The following is a 21,292-nucleotide window of genomic DNA, read 5'->3' as shown; positions in this document are numbered from 1 at the left end:
ATATCCAACCACACCCTAACCCACAACTCTATCCCTCCACCCGTCCAGAGAGGTGGAGCTGGACGTCATTTGACTGCAGTGAGCACCACTTGGGCGAGGAACGGTGAGCGAGGACACTTCCTGGCTGAGCCTGGTTAGTACGTGGATGGGAGACTCCTGGGAAATCTAGGTTGCTGCTGGTAGAGGTGTTAGTGAGGCCAGCAGGGGGCGCTCACCCTGTGGTCTGTGTGGGACCTAACACCCCAGTGTAGTGACGGGGACACTATAGAGCTGGTAAGTCCCGCCCCCTCCGCTAACCCCGCTGGACCTCAAAGTTGAAAAACCGTCAATGCAAGTGAATGGGAGAAAATAATTATTTTCTGGTCCCGTTTGAATTGTGCCATGAATTTGAACATATGTTGACTGTGAATTTTTTATATAATCTTTCGTGTGAAAAATGCTACAATTTAGCGGGTAGAAGTTTGATACGGGTAGACTTTGTGTGAGAGCACTTTGTGGACTACAACTCCTCGCTGCTTTCGACGCGTTTGAAACGTCAACACCACTAGCTCACGGCTCTAGCTCACGGATCCCGCTAGACATGGCTGTGTCTTTGGTGCACTTCACCGCCTTCTTTCAGGGAGAGGACAAAATCGTTGAGGTTGGCGAAAATCACGGGTAAGTCAACTTTATGTGGTGACGTCACATAGGCGACATGTAGTCTTTCTCGTTATGTCTTTTCCACAACTGATAGCCGACGAATCATACCATATACTGTCAAACTTGTAACATGAAAGATTATATAAAAAATTCACAGACAACGTATGTTCACATTCATGGCACAATTCAAACGGGACCAGAAAATAATAATTTTCTCCCATTCACTTGTATTGACGGTTTTTCAACTTTGAGGTCCAGCGGGGTTTTACGGAGGGGGCGGGACTTACCAGCTCTATACTGCCAAAAGAGCATCGTCATTCGGATGAGACGTTAAACCGAGGTACTGACTCTCTGTGGTCAATTAAAAATCCCAGGATGTCCTTCGTAAAAGAGTAGGGGTGTAACCCCGGCATCCTGGCCAAAATATGCCCAGTGGCCTCTGTCCATCATGGCCTCCTAATCATCCCCATATAGTGATTGGCTTCATCACCGTCTCCTCTCCACCAGTAAGCTGGTGTGTGGTGGGCGTTCTGGCGCAATATGGCTGCCGTCGCATCATCCAAGTGGATGCTGCACATTGGTGGTGGTTGAGGAGATTCCCCGCTTCTATGTAAAGCGCTTTGAGGTCTCAGAAAAAGCGCTATATAAATGTAACAAATTAATATATATATATTATATATATTCCTAAGGAGTCATGAGCTAGGATGCAGGTGTATACTTCTCTCACATAAGGGGGTGGAGCTAAGACGAGAGAAAAGGAAGTGAGGAAAGGAAACGAGAATGCACAAATAAGAAATGATAAACACCCTTGGGCTGCATCTGAAGTCGGCGCATACTTTCCTACTATAGTTGGCGAAAAACAGTATGTGACAAAAGTAGTATGTCCGAATTAACAGCACTCATAAAAAGAGTATAGGCTAAACCAAACAAAATAATAGCTACTCACAGTACGCCCGGATTACATTCATTCATACACACATTCTATAGAAAATATAGTACCTTCCAAAAAAGTACGCGATTTCGGACACAGCCCTGTAGAATATTATTCTTTCCAGAATCGGTGGCACTGTATTATTTGATTAATTAAAATGAACCGGATTAAAAATAAAGTATAGCTAATAAACCGGATAATAAGAGTAATTTGTTCAAGGAATCGGACTGCATTGTTGGCGCATTTAGTTTTTGATTAATTCAAATGAACCGAGGTTGTAACGGTTCAAATTATTCACGGTTCGGTTTGTATCACGATTTTAGGTTCACGGTTTCGGTACGGTTTGGTGTGACCTATGTTCAAGGGAAAAATTGACTACTTTCAAATATTAATAAAGAAAATAAGAACAAGTAATCAAACTAAGCAAAAACACAAAGAAATACAATAAAGATAATAAAATAAAATAAACTGCTTTTCAGGTATATTCAGGTTATTTCAAGTCTAACTAGTTTTTTAGGTAGCTACACAAATTTAATAAAATAATCAAATGTAAAATAACAATGCATGTAATCTTCACTGCATAAATCAAATAAAGATGAATCATTATTGACAAATACAATAGGCTACAAAAAGCTAGCAGCGAGTAATTTCCTTGTCTTTTGTTGTTTGATTAACATTAAAGACACAGACAGCAGGAATATTAGACTGCTGTCGCTTTAAGAAATAATCTCTTTCACGTCTTCTTGCGCTTGATTGTCTAAATTGGCAAAGCTTAAAGGAGTTTAGTTTAAATGCAGATAGCAACGTGTGCTGTTCAGGTCTCACCTGCCTTGCGCGCTGAACACCCGGTGATGACACTCCTATTGAACAAAGTTTACAAAGTGACTGATTTGTCCACGTTTTTTGATCATTGTTGTAACGTATTGGGATGAATGAATGCGTAGCCTACCCATCGACAGAAACATACATTAGCCGAACTCTGTATGTCTGTTTTACACGTTGTTATTTTCAACATCTACATCGGTGATGTGTTTTGCTTCATTAAAAATATTACTATCCGGTTTTCTATTTATTTTTTCTAAACATAAAAATGCATAAATGCACAATTTTTATTTTTTTTTATTTTTTTACTCTCACAGTACCATATGGCTTTGACCTCTTTTTAACCATTCAGTCTAAACTTTAACCCTGTGTGGTAATAAAGATATATAAGCTTACTGATAAACACAATCTAACCTGTCACACACTAAAGAATATGGCCCATATTTTCTACACATGACAGGTAGGCTCCATTCTTTTATATGGCCTTGTTTCTTGAAGATGATGTGGGTGACTGTTTCCAAGGTAACAGCCTGTGTGAAGCTGGTGTGGGCTCTTGTAGGCCATGTGGGAAAAAGCTTCCCTCTTCATTTAACACTTTTAGATGCACTTTCTCACAGAGGGGTGGCCACAATCGTTTTTCAATGCCTTGAAATTAATGACAAAAAGTCAGGAGTGCACCAGTGATTTTAAGCTGCTAAATCAATGACTTCAGGATAGAATCAGCTTCTTTTGGACACATTCTTAACAAAAAGCTTTAACTTTATTTCAAATCTGTTTTTCAGAAGCCATTTGTATAAAATAGATAACCTGTGTAGGACTGCAAATCAGTTTGTACTACTTCCTTGTAACTGATATCTGGCCTTTCACTTCTTTGTTGTAGCCTACAGAGTGGAGCATGTTTTAAAGTTGGCAGGATTTGACCAAAACCTTGAATCCTGAACAAAAGCAAATATGCCTTCTATGACTTTTTAATGACTTTTTTTTATATAATCTCGCCAGGCTGTTGAAACTAGAGACTGTTCTGTGTGATATGTGTTATTTCAGGATTCTGTATTGGGAATATAAACCTCTGAGCAGTAACAGGAGGTGGATTGCAAAATGTTTGTTTACTGCTGGTACAATAAGTACAGATTATCATTTTGCACAAAGCAGGATTGGATCTTTGTTGTGCCATCATAGACTTTGAAGGAGAGGGGACAAATCTCTAGTATTCAGTAAGTATACTAGTATATATAGGCTACATAGTGACATTAAACGTCAAAACAGTGTAAAATATCAGCACAGAAAAATGGCGCCACTTAGTGGGAAAACTTGGTATAAGACACAAAGACAAAAATGATTTAGGCTATGTTTGTATTTTTGATCAAGTGAAGTAGGCTAAAGCAGACTTTAGTTGTTCTTTCAAAATGTTTGGCCATATAGTACGACTATTCAAACTATCTGGCTATGGGCTGTTTTAATCAGTGATGGATTTGAGATATATTTTACTTGTGGTATTTTTTTCTGAACAATTTAGAACTCAAAATTTAATTCAAAAGAAGAAACACGTAATTGTCTTTGATGTGGTGTGATAATGAAGCAGGAATTCCTGCTCAACTGGACAATGGTTTGAAAATGTACATATTTTTATAGGGAGTGTGCTTTAAAAGGTCAATCTAATTAACAAGGTTGCAATTATTATAGAATTATCAAAGACTAGAATAGAGCATTCAAAAAATATTTGCATTTTATAACCCAGGCAATGCTAAGTATTTAATTGTTCATATAAGCTCCCATTTGTCTCTTGTTTATTCTTGGCATTAAAAATAAAAATGTGTGTGACCTGTCTTGCGCCTTTGATATGACACTCTCCTACCAGTCTCTCCTGGTTCAGTGAGTTTCTTGAGCTTTGTGCAGTTTTGTTTCAAACACTAACCAGCTGCACCTTCTTTAGTTGTTCTCTCATCCTGGATTCATGAATTGACCTCCAAATACCGGTTCTCATCAGTATCAAATCAGGCTGTGCTCTGAGGCAAAGTTTCACGCCTTTAGCATGAATGCAGTTGTGGTAGGAATTATTGGCACCCCTGGTAAAAAATATACAAATTAAAAAAAAAAAATCTGCATTGTTTATCCTTTCGATCTTGCATTCATAAAATTTAAGGGGGTAGGGGTTGTCTGACAATGGTTTTAGCCTTTATGACCCAAGACTCAACTAATCTCTGCAATTCTCCACATCTGTGATCCTTGGAGAGCCACTCAAACTTTCCTCCTCAAACACATGTCCTCTTCCTGGCAGATTCGTTATCTTTTGTTGATTGGAACTTCTTAATTATTGCCCTGACCTGACGGTGGAAATGCTTCAGCTATTTTCTTACAGCCACTCTCTATTTTGTGAAGCTCAACAATCTTTTGCTGCACATCAGAAATATATTCTTTGGTTTTACTCGTTGTGATGAATGATTAAGAGAATTTGGCCTTTGTGTTTCCTTATATCTATACTCATCTGTAACAGGAAGTCATGGCTGGACAATTTCATGCTCCTATCACCCTGACATGTAAATATGATTGGGAATATACTTCAGAGATATTTTACTCATTAAAAAGTTCTAGGGGTGCCAATAATTGTGGCCAACGTGTTTTGGAGAAAAGCATTTATTACATAATGGGATTTCTCCCCCACTTACATTTCTTGTGATTTCAGATTTCTGTGATTTAAAAAAAAATTAAAGATCAAAAAGATAAACAATGGAGATTTATTTTCATGGCCATCTTTTATCATATGTAGGCTACCTAATAATTCTGACCACAACTGTAGCTGCCCCATGCACAGTCTATTGAGCTGTACATTTTCCTCTTTATTAGGTTTAAAAATTAACTTTAAAAATAAGTAACCTGGTTGCATTAAGGTTTTAAGTTCATTTAAATTAAAATGTTTAGTTAATTCAATGAAGGACAGAAACTCTAAATATTATGTTATCTGAACCACATAAATTATCTAAGTTGATTTAACAAAAGAAAAAAAGTGTAGCTCTGTTTTTTCTAACAAGACCTTGTTTTCCCAACATTTCAGCAACACTTGAACGAATGTCTATCAAAATCAATGCAGTTTAAGATTTTTCATTTAACCATACATTGTGCAATTACAAATACTAGACCTAACGCTTATCAGATAATCTCCTCCTTAAGATCATCTAAACCAATCTCCTTCAAATTTTTAATTTCAAGCTCAAAATTAAGGCAAACAGGTAACTTTTTTTAAGGTAAACCAACAACAATTTTTTTTTGTAAATTCAGGCATAAATAGTGGAAATATATGCATCAAAGTTTAATGGTATTTCTAACTTTATGTCAGTATATACTGTAAAACTAAGATGTATATATCCCAAGTTTTGCTCAAAACATTTTTTTAAGAAAATTGTACAAAACGAATAAGATCTATGTTTATTTCAGCGAATTAATCAAAAGTTGTAGGCAATTTTTTCATTGTATGTTAAGTAAATCTCAAAATGTGATTATTTAAAATAATATTAATTGAAAGTTATGCATACAATTTAAATGTATGAGTAATTTATGAGCAAATGTAATTTGACAATTTTATGAACCCCCCCCCCCCCTGTAAAAGCAGTGAATAAATCCTACTTCGACCACTTAGCATTGCTATAAAACAATCTACCCTTGTTAATTTTTTTAAACATTTAAAGTGATATTAAAACCAACAAAATTCACATAATCAACAAAAACAAACTTGATTTTAGATCTAAATTAGATCATGTAAAATAATGCAAATGCGTTTCATTATAAAATATAATAATAATGAACTATTATTAATTATTAATAGTTGTTACTAATATTATACATTTTCATCTTGTGTACCGACCTTTGAGCAAACGTTATGAATGAAACATGTCCTTTAAATGTGTGCTGTATAAAAGTGCATTATTATTATTTTACGTGATGTGCACAAAGCACTCGTGCGCCCCTATGTCCTAGAAACATGTCAAATCTGGGATCTTTTGTAAGGTGTTTTTCTCTGCAGTTCCTGTGTGCGTCTGCACGGGGCGGCCGTGATCCGGTCGGTGGCAGCGGGTCTGGTGTACTGCACGAGCTGCCGTAGAGAGAGAGAGAGTGTGTGTGTGTGTGTGTGTCACTCCCTCATCAGCGGCTCGCTGCTGGAAACATGGCGTCAGTGCACACACGGGCGAGCCTCAACTCTGCAGACGGATAGAGAAATAAAGTGTGCACCGGGACTCATATCATACACTAGTCTTTGCAAAGTCGACCTCTATTGTCTTGGATATGTTCTGATTCATGCACGGGTGAAAGGAGAGCCATCCCGTCAATTCACAGCCGGTTATGGAGCCTCCGGATGAGATCAGGTAAGAGAAGCGAATCAAAAACAGTGGGTGCGTGTTTCAGTCTGTGTCTGTATGCATATGATAAATATGTATATATATATATATATACATATGTGTGTGTGAGAGAGAGAGATCACGCAACTACACAGCCGGGATTCAGGACACGCCGCCAAATAGTGCACCCATTCAGACCGTATTGGAGCGACTAGAGCGCATGCGCGGAAAGTATCTTCAAACCGCTAGTGAGGGGGAAACGAAAACGAGTCAGTTCCGCGAATCGTTCATTTCAAAATAACTAATTTAGAAACTGATTCGGCAGTCTTTTTTATTACACTTTTATATGTTTTATAAACAATCCCTGTTTAATATGTTTTTTGAAATAGATTTATTAATAAATGTTTATTGCAATTTTACGTATCACAGTTCAGTGTGTTGCTGTCATGATTTAGCTCATCAAAATCTTGGCTTGAAACCTTTTCTCACGTTATAGTAAAATGCTGTTCATTAAAACTTTTTGTGTATGTTGACAAAACGGACATAATAATATAATTTCTGCTATTAAACTTAGGCTACTTTTTGCTCCATCAGGCGAATCCTCGGTTCATTCCAAAATGCTTAAATGCAGCTCTAATTATTACTTGTGCATCCTCGTTTCCTTTCATAGCTTCCCGTCCTCGCGTCTCAGCTTCCAGATTTTTTTTTAAATTGAATATAAAATCTGAATACAACAAAATGGCATAAACAGCCAATATACAGAGGGGGGTAAAAAACGTATGGAAGGCTCAGCACAGAATCATATTGAATCCAAAATAAAATAAACAATAACATACATACAACACAGACAATTACAATTAAATTATCAAAAACAAAAACAAACCTACAACAGATTATACAAACAATTTGATTTTAATGAGGGCATCTGAGAAGTTTTTAGTTAATTTCTGAATATAGTAATAAACAAAGGTCTGGAGCGTCACTTCAAAGCGTCATCAGCTGCGCTCAACTTTAGTTGTTGAAGTTTGGTTAATTTAGAAATGTATAATATTTTTTTTGTAAACATTTTAAATATTCATTAATTATTGTGACACAGTTGTAATTTAAAGAAAGAGATAGTTGTAATGGGGCAGGAGAATTTATATGTGCGTCAGGTTTCTTGACAACAAAGACTTCCGCATGCTACACACACCTGACCTGTGCATCCTCACTCATCGCTCCTCCTGAAGCTTCCTCACTCCTCGCGGTGCAATTAGAGATTTGAGACGTCCTTCAAGATGTCTTTCTTTGATAGATTTGAAGTCAGGAAGCATCAATTTTAGTATTGATAAGCACCCACACATTATTTATTGATACCTTACGAATCGGAAAGGTTCAATTAATTAATGAGAACAGATCATAGGAACAGATCCAGTCCAGTTCATATCTGTTTCGTGAGCGGTTCAACCGAATCATTGAAAAGATCCGACTCACTTGAATGATTCGTTCACGAATCGGGCATAGCTGCAAATCGCTTCCTGCCACAAAGTGATCCCGCTTTGCAGCGCAACACTAAGCAGAATTTCGCATTAAAGTTGCAAACTTTTAGTGAATTGAAAGAAGAATTGAAAAGAGTTACCTCACAGCAAGCGTATGCATGATTACATCTGTTCCTGAGGGGAAAAACTCAGCGTTAATGGAAACAAGCAGACCTGTGGGAAAGGTAAAGAGATAGTGCGTCTATGTGCAAGATCATTGTACTCCGCTAGCGCGCGAGTTATGTACGGCGTCTCTCTCTCTTTCAATTTCGGCAGTGTGCCTTTTAAAGTTTCAGGGCTGTGTACTGTTTTTTTCAGTGTATTGTTATCCGATCTCGATATCTGGGTGTGATTACAAATTGTGAGATTGTCGGTTCAATGTTTATTTGCATCATTCCTCGAGTGCAGCTTGAGTTGCACAGAACTCTAACAAACATCACGCACAACGAGTAAAGTTGGAAGTAAATCCCATATCAGGGATGAAGCAACAGTCGTGATTCAATATAAAATATCCAGTCGGTAAACCACGAGTCCTGTGTCTGAGTCAGATTGACACACACTCCCTTAGTGAGTTGGTGAAATGTTTGATTTGCAATTCCCAGAAATCACCTGTCTGCGCTCAACTGAGGAGAATTTCTTGGATTTGACGTGCAGCATCTGATTCTGGGAATTATTTTTTTAAGCATTATTTATTCACTGATGTTTGTGGTTCTTTTGAGACACATGTGCACTGTACAGATTGTTCTGCCATCTTTATTTTCCCCCATATTTCTTGTTGGCCTGTGGCCAAATGCCTTTTTTTTGCAGTGCATTATTTGCTGTCATAAATGATGTGTTCAACCTTAATGTCTTCCTGCATTTGAGTTCCTGCAAGTGTTGTTTTCCACACTGCCATGTGCACAAGGCTTTTAGCTGATAAAGCCCAGTGGAATGTTCTGGAGCGTTTTCATAGTTTTGTCTCTTATGACCCACGCAACGTCACCGAAAGTGTTTGCCCTGAACGCCCGGCGACAGCTTCTCAAGAATGCCTTGTTGTGTCTCTCTTCCTGCTCTCCCCGCCCTTCCTAGCAATTCTTTGTGATAAACTGCTTTCATTGGAAAAGTGTTAAGGATAGAGACAACTTTGTTTAAAATGCAAGATCAGAGATTTGTTGTGCATTTCATTTCTTGTTTACTGTGTGCGCAGTATATATGAACTGGGACATCTATGAGGTGAACTTTTAAAATCAGCATGCATGGCTTTTAGGGTGAAATTGCTTAGTGTGGCAAGAATGTATTTCTTGGCCTTCGGTGGTGACTTAAGGTTAAATTGTTGCCTTGGACATCTTGGAATCCTTAGTAGCCTATATTATGTTATTCAGAAATGTCACGGATCACTCTGCATTCTTCAGTATGGTTGCTGAACATGCACTATTGACATTTTGACGTTTTACGTCATTGTATAGCACGCTGTAAATCCTATCCCTGCTCATTTATGACCACAAGCTTGCCTCAATTCCAGGATGTGGTGCACTAAAAGAATGTTGACCTCACGTCCTGGTGGCACCCATGGCTGGAACTCATTAATTTATTTCTTTGCACAGTCCATGGTGCAATGCTTCAGATTGCGGTTCGTCCCACGTCTTTTCTGACTTTTGTAGAAGATCATTTCAGCTCTGGTTTCCTTACCAAGTAGATTCATTGGGGCTCATTTACGAAATGAACGTATGAAAACTGGGCGTATGGTCGTTTCCACGCAAAACTTGGCATTTGTCAATATGGACGTGAGCGGTGACTACGATCAAATCTCACGTCAGGTCTCAGCTCGTGTACGCAAGTTTCTAAGTTAGTGTGAACTATAACTTGCTTGCAGCATAGTAAATCTGTGGAGAATTGTATTGAGAGCATTTTATTCATTTAGATTACTTTCCTGACCAAGAATCGAAGCTCGTTAAGCGACAAGATTAGAATGCCAAATTAAAATGAAATTAGAATAGGTGGGTGTCTGTGACCTATTAAAAATGACCACAAATGTGTTTTTCCCCCAGGGGTTTAGCTTATAGCAGTATAAACAGCAGAACATGAGGATTCACAAGATCTTCACATCACGCACCTGCAGCACTTCTGTGAACAGAGAATAGCAGAATAAAATTATCTATATAAAAGGAATAAAATAAATAGAACTACACAAACTATATTTCACTTAAACAATTTCCAACTTTAATACGATACTTTGAAAAATAATATCGAAATTCGAAACTATTTTTGATACCACGGGGAAAACTGCCACATATACTGCCATACAGATTATTTGTTATCTCATGATTTTTTTATAATTTGGGTAATTTAGCTTACACACAGCACACGGCTTTATTTGAATCGTTGGAACTAAACTGACAAAAAAATAAACCGTAGACAGTGAGTCAGTAATAAAATAAGAACAAATAAACAAATTGCAAACGATTACACAAATAAATACAATAGAATAAAGAGACACACACACACAGCACATAAGTTCTAGCGTTACTTGCTAACTAGACACTTCAGCTATTCATCAAACACATTTTTGCGTGTGTGAAGGATGCTGTTTTATGTGAATATTGGTACACGTGAAGTACAAAGCCTTGTTTACATAATACATATAGTTTGTCAACCAAATATTACATAATAAATATAGTTTGTCAACCAAATATTACATAATAAATATAGTTTGTCAACCAAATATGACTTAATAAATACAGTTTGTCAACCAAATATTACTTAATAAATACAGTTTGTCAACCAAATGTTACATGGCAAATATGGAAACACATTTGAATTCTTGCTGAATGAGAGCGGCGAGCCCATTGCGGTTTCAGTTTCGCTTGAAATAAATTCATTTTGGCTTGACGTTTGTATGTCGTTTATAATAGTGTAATTTGTGTTTCATTTTATAGTTGAATATATAATTTTATTGCTACATATTTTTCATTTTTGTTCTGTTCTGAATACCGTTAAGTTTAAAGGATTTGTTGTGGAGCGAGGAGGCGAACTAAAATAGCGTAGGCTAGTGTTTATAATGTTTGTTTCATTTTATTTACTGTTATTTATATGAATTAATGTAATTGTTTGCAATTGTTTGCAAGGAGGTTAACGGGTGTTTTTGGAGTTTCTCTTTCATGAGATTACTTCCTCTTCTTGACCGGGTTACATGTCGTAAATCTTAGCGTCGAGGCTTCTAAACCGTGAATTTTTAGTTTGGGGCGTGATATTTAAATGATGATTGCTTTCAGCCGCCATATTTATTAATGTACGATCATTAGTGCGATGGGATTGGACTTTGGCGGTGTAGCCATATTTAGATTTTTTAAATATGAACCTGAAGATATTTTGATTTGTTTATTTGATTTGTTTACATTTTTATTTCAAAATATTTAATGTTTAATACTTGGACTAACCTATCAAGTGAATTGGTTTGCTCCTCCTCCTGGACGCGTCACTACGGTGCGAAAGAGCAGGTCTTAATAGTTGATTAGCATTGTTTGGCAGAGACAGGTTAGAGTGTGGAGAGCAACCGTTTCTTCAATCGCATTTCACACTGGTATTGTAATATTGGACTTTTTATTTTGTATTTTTGTTTGGAAACCAGTGATCGTGATTAATAAACCATGTTTTTGCTGTTACAATTGTATCTCTTTGGGTGCTTTTATAGACGTGTGAATCGGGAGAGACTCCTCTACTAACCTCAAGAGGCAAAAAAGTTTTACAGGCGACATAGTCTCCTCATGTTTCATGAGTCACACGTGAACCCTGTCGTAAGATGATTTCTGTGCTCAGATCTGCACTCGTTTCTACGTTGATAAATGAGGCCCATTATGTTTAAAGTAAAGCTGCATTGAATATTATCTGCTATGAAATGACTGTAATATCAAGTTATATTATCAAGGCAAAGGCAAGCTTTCCACACTATTTTTCACTAAACAAATTTAAAAAGAGGTTTGAAACATGCAGTAATTTGATGCAATAATGCAAACAAATAGTTGAAGCAGTGTTTTGAACACTGGTTCATTTAAATGGACAGCTGATTTATGAAAATGAGTTGAACTGAGATTTAAACCAGAGATGCTATTAAATATACATTTTTAAGTTGAGAAATTCAAAGTTTAAGCAAGCAGAACTGACTGGTTTTTTTGTACTCATACATTTTACTTGTTCTTAACTTGAAATGTTTGAGGACACTAATCCATACATTTAACTTAAAATTTTCATGTAACCTCAATGTGAACATTTTTATTAGTATACACGTAGCTAGTTTGCTAATTTGCTTAAATGTTAACAATAGCATGGTATATCACTTGCTGTATGAGTGCAGCAATACAAAGCTTTTAACATACTTGCTCTCATGCACCACTTGTCACCATGATGGTAACTCTCCTAAAACCAACATTAACAGCAATTCTTCTAAATTAGCTTAACAAAACATTAATCACTGCTAAGACACTATTTTCAACTAAAAACGTACAACTTTTTATGCGTTTTGGCCATTCGTTTACCACAAGTTGGCCACAAGTTTGCCCGAACTTTTGAAAACGGGTTTCAAAGTGCAAGTTTTTGACGTTGTCCGTGTAAACAATACAAATGCAAATCTCTGAAGACGATGACATCATGCACATGCGTATTACGTGTTCAGTCTACAGTGTTTCATCACCATCTACTACTATTTACTACGATCAGTCTGAATGGGGATCGTTTTGACAGTGGTGTCGTATGTACGCGGGAAACTCAAAGGAAAAACGTATCCATTTCAAGCATATTATTGTCGTGTAAACGTACCCTAAATCTCCCACTTAACATTAATCTTGCACAAAAAACCCCCATTATATTACACTTAATTTTAGCATTTACTTTCGAGTGCCATGGGCAAAGCATGCTGGGAAGTAGAAATCCCAGCCAGTTTCAGTTAAACTTAAGTTTGTCTAAATTAAAAGAAAATTATTTCATAAAACTCAAAACAATAAAACAGTTTAGTTTACTTAAAATATCAGTTCTGTGAACTTGAAAGAAAAAGAAAGTGCAAAATACTAAAATTAAAAAGGTTTGTCTAAACTAGTTTAATTGTTTGTCCTACTCTAATTAATTATTTTGAGCGTTAGAGTTTGCAGTGTAGTTTATAATATAGTGTTATTTATTTCACAGCCAAAATAGTATCGATTATGTACTAAATATTGGAAATGCGATCAGCCCTATTAGTTCACACATCTGCTCTCTGAAGCCAAATCGGATGCACTTGTGGTTTATCTGCATGTTTCAGATTTTTCTTTCCTCTTTGCGCTTTATTTAGTTTGCAAGGTTAGTATTTTTGGTGTGTGTGTTGGCTGAGCACCTGTATCTCTTTTCTCAGCTGAGCTTCAGCCCACTGTGTCCTCTTTTTCACTTCAGGAAGGAAGCGCCTAAATGTTACACATATCATCCTAATGCGATCACTTGTCTAGCTAAACTCCCAAAACAGTCTTTAGTTTCTCATGTAATATCTTCAATTATGCTTTCAATTGTCCAGAGAGGGTGTGCACCAGGGGTGGAGGTTAGAATAGTGACTTATGTTGAGTCCTCCGCGCAGAGGTATTAGCTAGACAAGGTTGGTGGTTTTCCATTGGTCCCTCATGCAACTCTCACTCCATTATGCTTAATGTAACACACACACACACACACACACACACACACACACACACACACACACACACACACACACACACACACACACACACAGTCATTCTGCCTTGCGGCCTCAAATGGTCATTATGCGGACACAGGAAATGATATTGTACAAATCTGTGGCATAGTGATGGGAAATAGAGCAAAGCTTGTTTTAAAATTAGAGGAAGTCTGCTTTAGCATTCCTGGAACTCATTTTTCATAATGTGACTTTGTGCTGTTATGCACTTCATTCATCCACAGCCAACATCAGTCACTCCATGCATAAGTTGTATAGGCTGCAATTATAGCAATGAATCATAGATCTAATTTGTGCCTATCGAGATCTTATTTAAGAGGCCAACATTTAACTTAACAAGCAACAGTACTTTTATCTAGTTTGAGTCATGCAATTTATAGGAAACGTGAAGATGTTTTGTTTTCTTCCAGATATATTCTTAGCATGGAAGTGTGCATTAGGGCTGTCACTTTTGAGAAAAATCAAATTCGAACGGATATCAAATACCAGCCTATGTATTCGAATATATTCGAATATCTATTCCCATCCCCCCCCCCCCCCCCCCGCGCGCGTGCAAAAAAAACGTCAATCGAAACTTTACCAACAGTTTTACAGTCATAAACAGGACTCCCAAAATTACACTTATAGGACTCATATCTGCAAATAAACCTTGCCTTTACATGTGCATCTGCACGGTGCCGACCGGTTGTGCAGGAAAGTATGCAGTCATACGATGTTGGACGCCTGGCGATGCTCTGGCCGTCTGCTGCGTTTCTGGGGCTGTTTAAACCTGGCCACTTCATGCGTTTTCTCAGATCGGATAGCTATCAAAACGATTCCATTTACACCTGGTTACATAGGCCTAAATGTGGTTTAAACCGGATATAAATCCGATCTTCAATTCCCGCGCTATATGCAGATTTAATGTCACCGAAAGCAACATATGAGCTGCATTTTATTGATCATCAGCTAACATCAAAGACTGCAATAAGAGAGAGCGGCAGCCCTGGTAAGATCATTTCGTTTATTTACTTTTAATGAAGATTATTATTATTGTGTTTTAAAGCGTCTGCGACTTACTTTCACTTTGATTTGCGATAGTTTGCACATTGGCTTGGCGCTTGATGAATAGATCATCTGCGGTGATGCGTGTTGCAGCGCGCCGTCATATCTGACTATAACATAGCAGCCTGTAACACGCTTTCAAAATAACACCCTTTCAAAATAACACGCTTTTTTAAAATAAAAAGCAAACGGTCTTATCATAGACTGTAAAAAATGCGCTAGACATGGCACTTTAAAAACCGAATAGTTTATTTGAAGTTCGATTACGGTTATTTCACGTCATGTTCGAATGCATATTCGAATATCGAATAAAAAGTGACAGCCCTAGTGTGCATATGTTGAGCCAAGGAGGATGCATATCAATAAGACCGAACCTCAAAAGTGCTGCTTTTACATAGTGCAGTATGTTGACTGCGCAGTACAATATAATTCTGGCAGCTAGCTCAGAAACACCAGTTTACGCATTAGTAGACACTAGGGCTGTCACTTTTGTGAAAAAATCCTGTTCGATTTGAGACATAAGTGTTCATTGAATCGATTGTAAAATCGATTTTCCATGTCTAAAGACGTTTCCATTTTCCAACCAAATATAGGCAAATCCACGGACAACTAACAGGCATTAAGATGAGCGTAAAGAGGGCGCTTGAGATGAGCACAAGTCAGCAATATTTCTGATGATTTATTGGCGTGAAGTTTCGTGCACAACGACAAACAGGAGTGCAACATTCAGGGATTGAAATTAACACCCGCCAAATGCGGGTAAAAATGAACTTTGGTGGGTAACGCTGTCAAATCACGAGCCAATTTGGCGTGTTTCTATGTTTACTCACTTTGCTGGGGAAGTTCGTGTAGCCAAATCTGCGCGGATTTAGCGCAAATATGCAACTCGTGAGTCATCATGATATATTAAATACAGCGTATTGCGCAGAATCTGCACATTTCTGGCTTACTTGAACACACACGTCACTAAGCAACAAACAACGGTGCGCTTGCTCACTTGCATTGAAGTAATAGCGAATATTAAAAAGCATTTGGTTAACAGAAAATACATTATTTTCCAACATCCTACATGTTCTGTGTATTTTATTGATCTGTCCACCTAAAACAACTTTTTTGGTAAAAAAAAAAGAAGGCCTTTAAAATTGATTCCCTATTTTCATTTTCGAATCTTGGGTTGGTTGGTCCGATCGATTGTGCAATCGATTTTCGAGCGTAAAGTGACAGCCCTAGTAGACACTTATCCAAAGCAGCAACAGTGCATTTGATTTACATTTATGAATATACATTTTTATATTGTTACAAATCTCTAGTGTAATAATCTGCACCAAAACACTATTGTCCTAAACTCCCATCAACAGGTGATCCATGTTGTTCTCCTATTCTGGCTGTTCAAACAAATGGTTTGTGATTTAATTTGGCGCTGCTAGTGATGCAGAAATTACCCAGCTTGTTTGTAGGTTCAAAACCAACATATGCAAAAACCCAAACCAGGACCATTACACTTGTTCCTTACATAAGATTGTACCTTCATGTCTATATGAGAAAATATTGAATGTCAATTCCAAGAAATCATGAGCTCAGAGAATAACACTCAAGGGAACATCACAGGCCAGTGGAGTTGTTTACTAACAACATTCTGGATGCTTTATTTCTAGTGCTTGAGGGGGAAAGGTCATATGGATGCATGTTTGGTGCCTTGGCTGCAACTAACAATTTTGATAATCGATTAAAACATTTTTTTTTCAAACTATGCTGTTCTCTCGAACTTTAGTCACCAAAGAATCCTGAGGAAACCTGTCACGGTTTCCATGAAAATATTAAGCAGCACAACTTTCAACATTGATTATGAGAAGAAATGTTTGAGTGCAAAATCGGAATAATATTTCACAATATTGATGTTTTAAACCTCTGAATAATTGTGTAAGTGCTCATTTTACCGGTATAAGAATATACCATTAAAATGTGAGTTTACATATGTTATCTCCGTAAAAATTGACTTCATTACTTTAAATCTTTGTGAACAGTGCATAGACCCGAATAGTTGATCAATAACATTGTTTTGATTGATAACTTGTTGCAACACCCCTTGGTACCAAACAGAAGTGGATGTATGATTGGTCTCCGGTTACCTGTGTGTCAGTCAGTGGTGACCTATAGTGTCCAATCAGGCTTTTGTAGTGTCTTGCACGGCCTCAATCAATAAGCTCAGCAGGGATGTTGTCTGCCTGTTAGAGAAGGAAGTGTGTGTGTGTGTGCACATGCCAGCGGTACCAAAGCATTGCTCACAAGGCCTCGTGTCAAAGGTAGTTTCTGGCGTGAATTACTGGTTGTTCCTTGTTATTGGTAACATGATGTCCCTATGGGTTTTGGCTGATTCTATGAACATCCTTTGAAAAACTGTTCCATTTATTTATATTCTCTCCTTTGTTCATTGTAAATTCATGTTTCCTCTGAAAATTGGTCGGATTAAAAAAAAAATTTCATAGGAAAAATAGCAAATGTCTTCCTCAGCTTATTGCTTTTCTGCCTGAGTGAATCTTACGAAAACTGTTAAAGGAAAAAAACAAAGAAAAGAAGAGAAAAAAAGTCCAGTTAAAGAAAATAAAGCCGATTTTATTACAATTTATGAAACATTCATTTAAGATGATTTAAGTCAATATAAATGTGTAAGAAGGATGATTTGTTGCTGTCTTACAGTAATTAATGAGATTTTTTTTTATCACGGATTGCAGGGCTCGCAAAATTTCTAAATCGCTGGTAGCCCTTCGGGCAGGCACTCTTCAGATTTTGGTAGCCCGAAAATTTTTTTACTAGCCCACATAAAAAGACATTTTTTTATGTAGAAAATTGGTTTGGAGTCAAAACATGAATCAAAAACTTTTTCAAAACACAAATATCAACAATTGGATATAAAATAATCAAATTAGAATCATCAATACAAATATACATCTGGTTCTCTGAACTGAAATGTGTGTGACCAGTATGGAACATGAATCTGTCTGTGGCTCAGCCCCCAATGAGGGTATGATAATAAAAATAATAAAAAAGGTAACACTTTGGGTTAGGGTCTAACGCTCACAATTAACTAGTTTCATTAACATGCAGATGGGCAGGGTGTTATCATCACTGAGGTCCCAAATGTGAGGTAGACTAGTTAGGGGTGTTCGGGGGCCAATCTGCAATAATTTTCTCGGGGGCCAGAGAAAATTAAGATTTTTCTGATCTACATATGTGCATTTTAAGATGTTTTGAATGCCAAAAAAATTGGACAACAATAGCTTTAAAACCATGTCACACAGCGGATTATTTTTATCTCCTCATCAGCATCACTCTTTTTCTCTTGCTCTGGCTCTTCCCATCCTAACGCTGAGCTTTGACTGATAGGCTTTTCTTTTTTGTCTGTCAATGACGAAAGTAAACTTGGGGTCAGCTGATAGGTTGATTTATGAATCATTTTCTCAGACACGTTAATTTACTGAAAGCTACTAGGAAAGCTAGGTAGCCTAACTAAGTTTATTAAATTTATTCACAATATGTACACATTCATTATTGATCTTAATACAGGGCCGTAGACAGGGCTTTATAATCAAATAGGTCCTAAATTTAAGGTTGTTAGGGGATTCAAATTTTTTATTTTTCTGATATGTGCATTTCAAGACGTTTGAAGGCCAAAAAAAGGATAAGAAATAGCTTTAAAACCATGTCAGCGGGCAGTATTTGTCAATACCTGCTCTCACTTCTTTCCATCACACTTTTGTCTCCTCATCTTGCCCTGTCTCTTCCCCTCCTAAAGCTGAACTTTTTAAATTTACTGAAGGCTACAAATTGTACTATATTAATTCTCAACATGTACACATTCGTTATTAATATTGTGCCTAACAAGATGAAAACGGCTTTGTTAATGTTTCACGTCCCCTCACAATGACAGTAAACGAATTACATGAGTCACGTTATAGGCCCATTTTCAGTTCAAAATGGCGAAATTAGACAAGTAAATTCGTTTGCCTGATAATTTGTCATTTGTTTAACATTCATGACCTAAAAAAAAAAATGAAATATTTAGTTTAGCTACTTACATCTTATCGCACTTGACCGTAAACTGAAGCGTCGAGTCGCTCTGCTCAAATTCGCGCTCAGCCGCTTCTGTGAATATAAATCCCGCCTACTTTGATTTGATTGGTAATCTCTAATATTCTGACATTGACGAGCAGTGACAGACCAATGAGGCTCAGATACACACACACACACACACACCCTGTCCTCGGTTTCTGACGTGCGCTCTGTTCGGCGCCACTGCGGATTGAAGACGAAGAACGCGCTGAATCTGATTATAACAAGACTGAAGCGAACACTATTTCAGATAGCCCGTCGGGCAGGCCGGTTATGCATTTTGGTAGCCCGACTGGAAAATACAATAGCCCCGGGACGTCGGGCGGGCGATTTTGCGAGCCCTGGATTGTAGTAAGTAAAATTCTGTCATTTGCAGGAAAGGGTTTGCTTTGCTGAATTGTAAAAGGTTTTTGAAAGAAGTCTCTAATGCTCACCAAGACACCATTTGTTTGATAAAATGCACAGTAAAAACAATATTATTGTGAAAAGTTTAATTTACAATCAAAATAACTTTTCTATTTTAATATATTTTATAGTGTAATTTATTCCTGTGACGGTAAAGCTGAATTTTCAGCATCATCACTCCAGTCTTCAGGGTCACATTATCCTCTTTCAGAAATCATTCTAATCTACTGATTTGGTGTTCAAGAAACGTTTCTTAATATTATCATTATCAATGTCGAAAAGGTTTTCAATGTGGCTTAATATTTTAATGGATTTTCAGGATTCTTTAAAGAATGGAAAGTTCAAAAGAAGAGAAATATATTTATTTATAAAAATGTCTTTGCTGTTACTTTTTGATAATTTGAATGCATCCTTGATGAATATAGTAGGATTTATTTAAATAGCAAAAAATAATAATAAATAACTGACCCCAAGCTTTTGATTTATCTGTATATATTGTTTTAATTCTTTTGATTTTGGGTAGAAATTGACTTAACATTGCAAATTCAACTGTCAAGTTATACACTTAATTTTGCACATTTTCTTTACTGGAAAACTTCATGGGCCCGGGACCTTTTTTTGGGCCAAAAAAAGAAGAGTGGCCCAACTTGTAAAGGGCTTGAGACAATGTTCCCGTTTACCCCCTGCCTGACAACACTTCTTATTCTGATTTCTGAGTAGTTACATACAAATATCTATATACAAAATATGTAGTATTGTTGTCAAATGTCTTATATAAAATATTATTAGTTTCAGCAATATCATCCATTCCTATCACCAGCTGCAACCAGCCATTAGACACCGAGACAGTTGGTCCACGTGCCGCTCGCACACAATGAAGCGCTGCGGGCTACAACAATGACTCCAGTGGCGGGAGGGGTCAGAGGTCACAGCCCTCTCTTGACTGCAGCGAGGCAGATGTGGTCAGCTCTGTTTATGGCCCTCGTCAAAGGCTGTAACATTCCTCTGTTCTATAGTTTGTTCCTGATAACCTTGGATGAGCTATTCAGTGGACCTGAGCTCCATATGCAGCCGTAAATCAACAACGTGTATTGCTTTTGTGCGTTATGGAGTTGCACTCGGCGCTGCCCTGGTGTTCCTGCGGGTCGGGCGCCTTTGAATGGGGTGATAGCAGCACAGAGGCTGAATCCTCTAGACCTTTCCACTCTAGTGCTCAAGCAGCGCTCAATGAAGATACGTCATGACAACCAACCAAACAAACAGCCAGAGCCTGGGTGATTTCACCATTTCCTGTGTCATTCCTGAAGGGTTTGGTCACAGTTAGACTCTGCCCAGGGCTGCACCTTCAAACACAAACATTCTGTCACTCTCCCAGCAAGCTTTTCAGAGTTTTACTAGGCTGTTTAAGCCTACATTTTTGCACAAAACACCCTGGAATGAATGCAACTAGTTTGCTTTCTGTAAATGTAACTGCATATATTTACTCTCAGAACTTATGGGAACTCTTATTTCTTGTTTTTTTTTTATGAATTATGACATTGCTGTGTTCATTGTTGAAAAACACACATCAGTTTGCAATGTCTGTAAATGGTACGGCTGCACAATTGTGATATGGCTTAGTGCGACTCAAATCGTAAAGGTTGCGATTTAATTACATATGTGCTGCATGTTTGATGCATGGCAACATGGTCTTTTTACACGTGTGGTCTTTCCTCAGAGGTCGGCTTGGTTTACAGTAATTGCTGGTCCACATGAACTCATCTCTGCATGTGCAGTTTTGGTTGCTTTATAATGTGCATTTGGG

General features: G+C 37.4%; 1 protein-coding gene across 7 annotated transcripts in view; it reads left to right on the top strand.

The window, feature by feature from the left end:
- Window positions 1-6,487: 6,487 nt before the first annotated feature.
- map3k4 (mitogen-activated protein kinase kinase kinase 4) overlaps window positions 6,488-21,292 on the top strand; it is a 40,933-nt gene continuing 26,128 nt past the window's right edge. For 3 of the 7 annotated variants that reach the window (XM_079635217.1, XM_079635216.1, XM_079635215.1), the window contains exon 1: window positions 6,599-6,750. In XM_079635217.1, coding sequence (XP_079491343.1) covers window positions 6,728-6,750 — 23 coding nt within the window. In that variant the 5' untranslated portion in view covers window positions 6,599-6,727. Of the gene's footprint in view, window positions 6,751-8,207; window positions 8,426-21,292 lie in introns of those variants that run through there. The other 4 variants (XM_079635214.1, XM_079635218.1, XM_079635219.1 and 1 more) reach the window with 4 other exon arrangements.

The sequence above is a fragment of the Phoxinus phoxinus genome, assembly GCF_949152265.1.
Source record: "Phoxinus phoxinus genome assembly, chromosome: 14".
In the NCBI taxonomy this organism is placed as follows: domain Eukaryota; kingdom Metazoa; phylum Chordata; class Actinopteri; order Cypriniformes; family Leuciscidae; genus Phoxinus; species Phoxinus phoxinus.
This window is presented reverse-complemented; position numbering and strand designations above follow the sequence as displayed.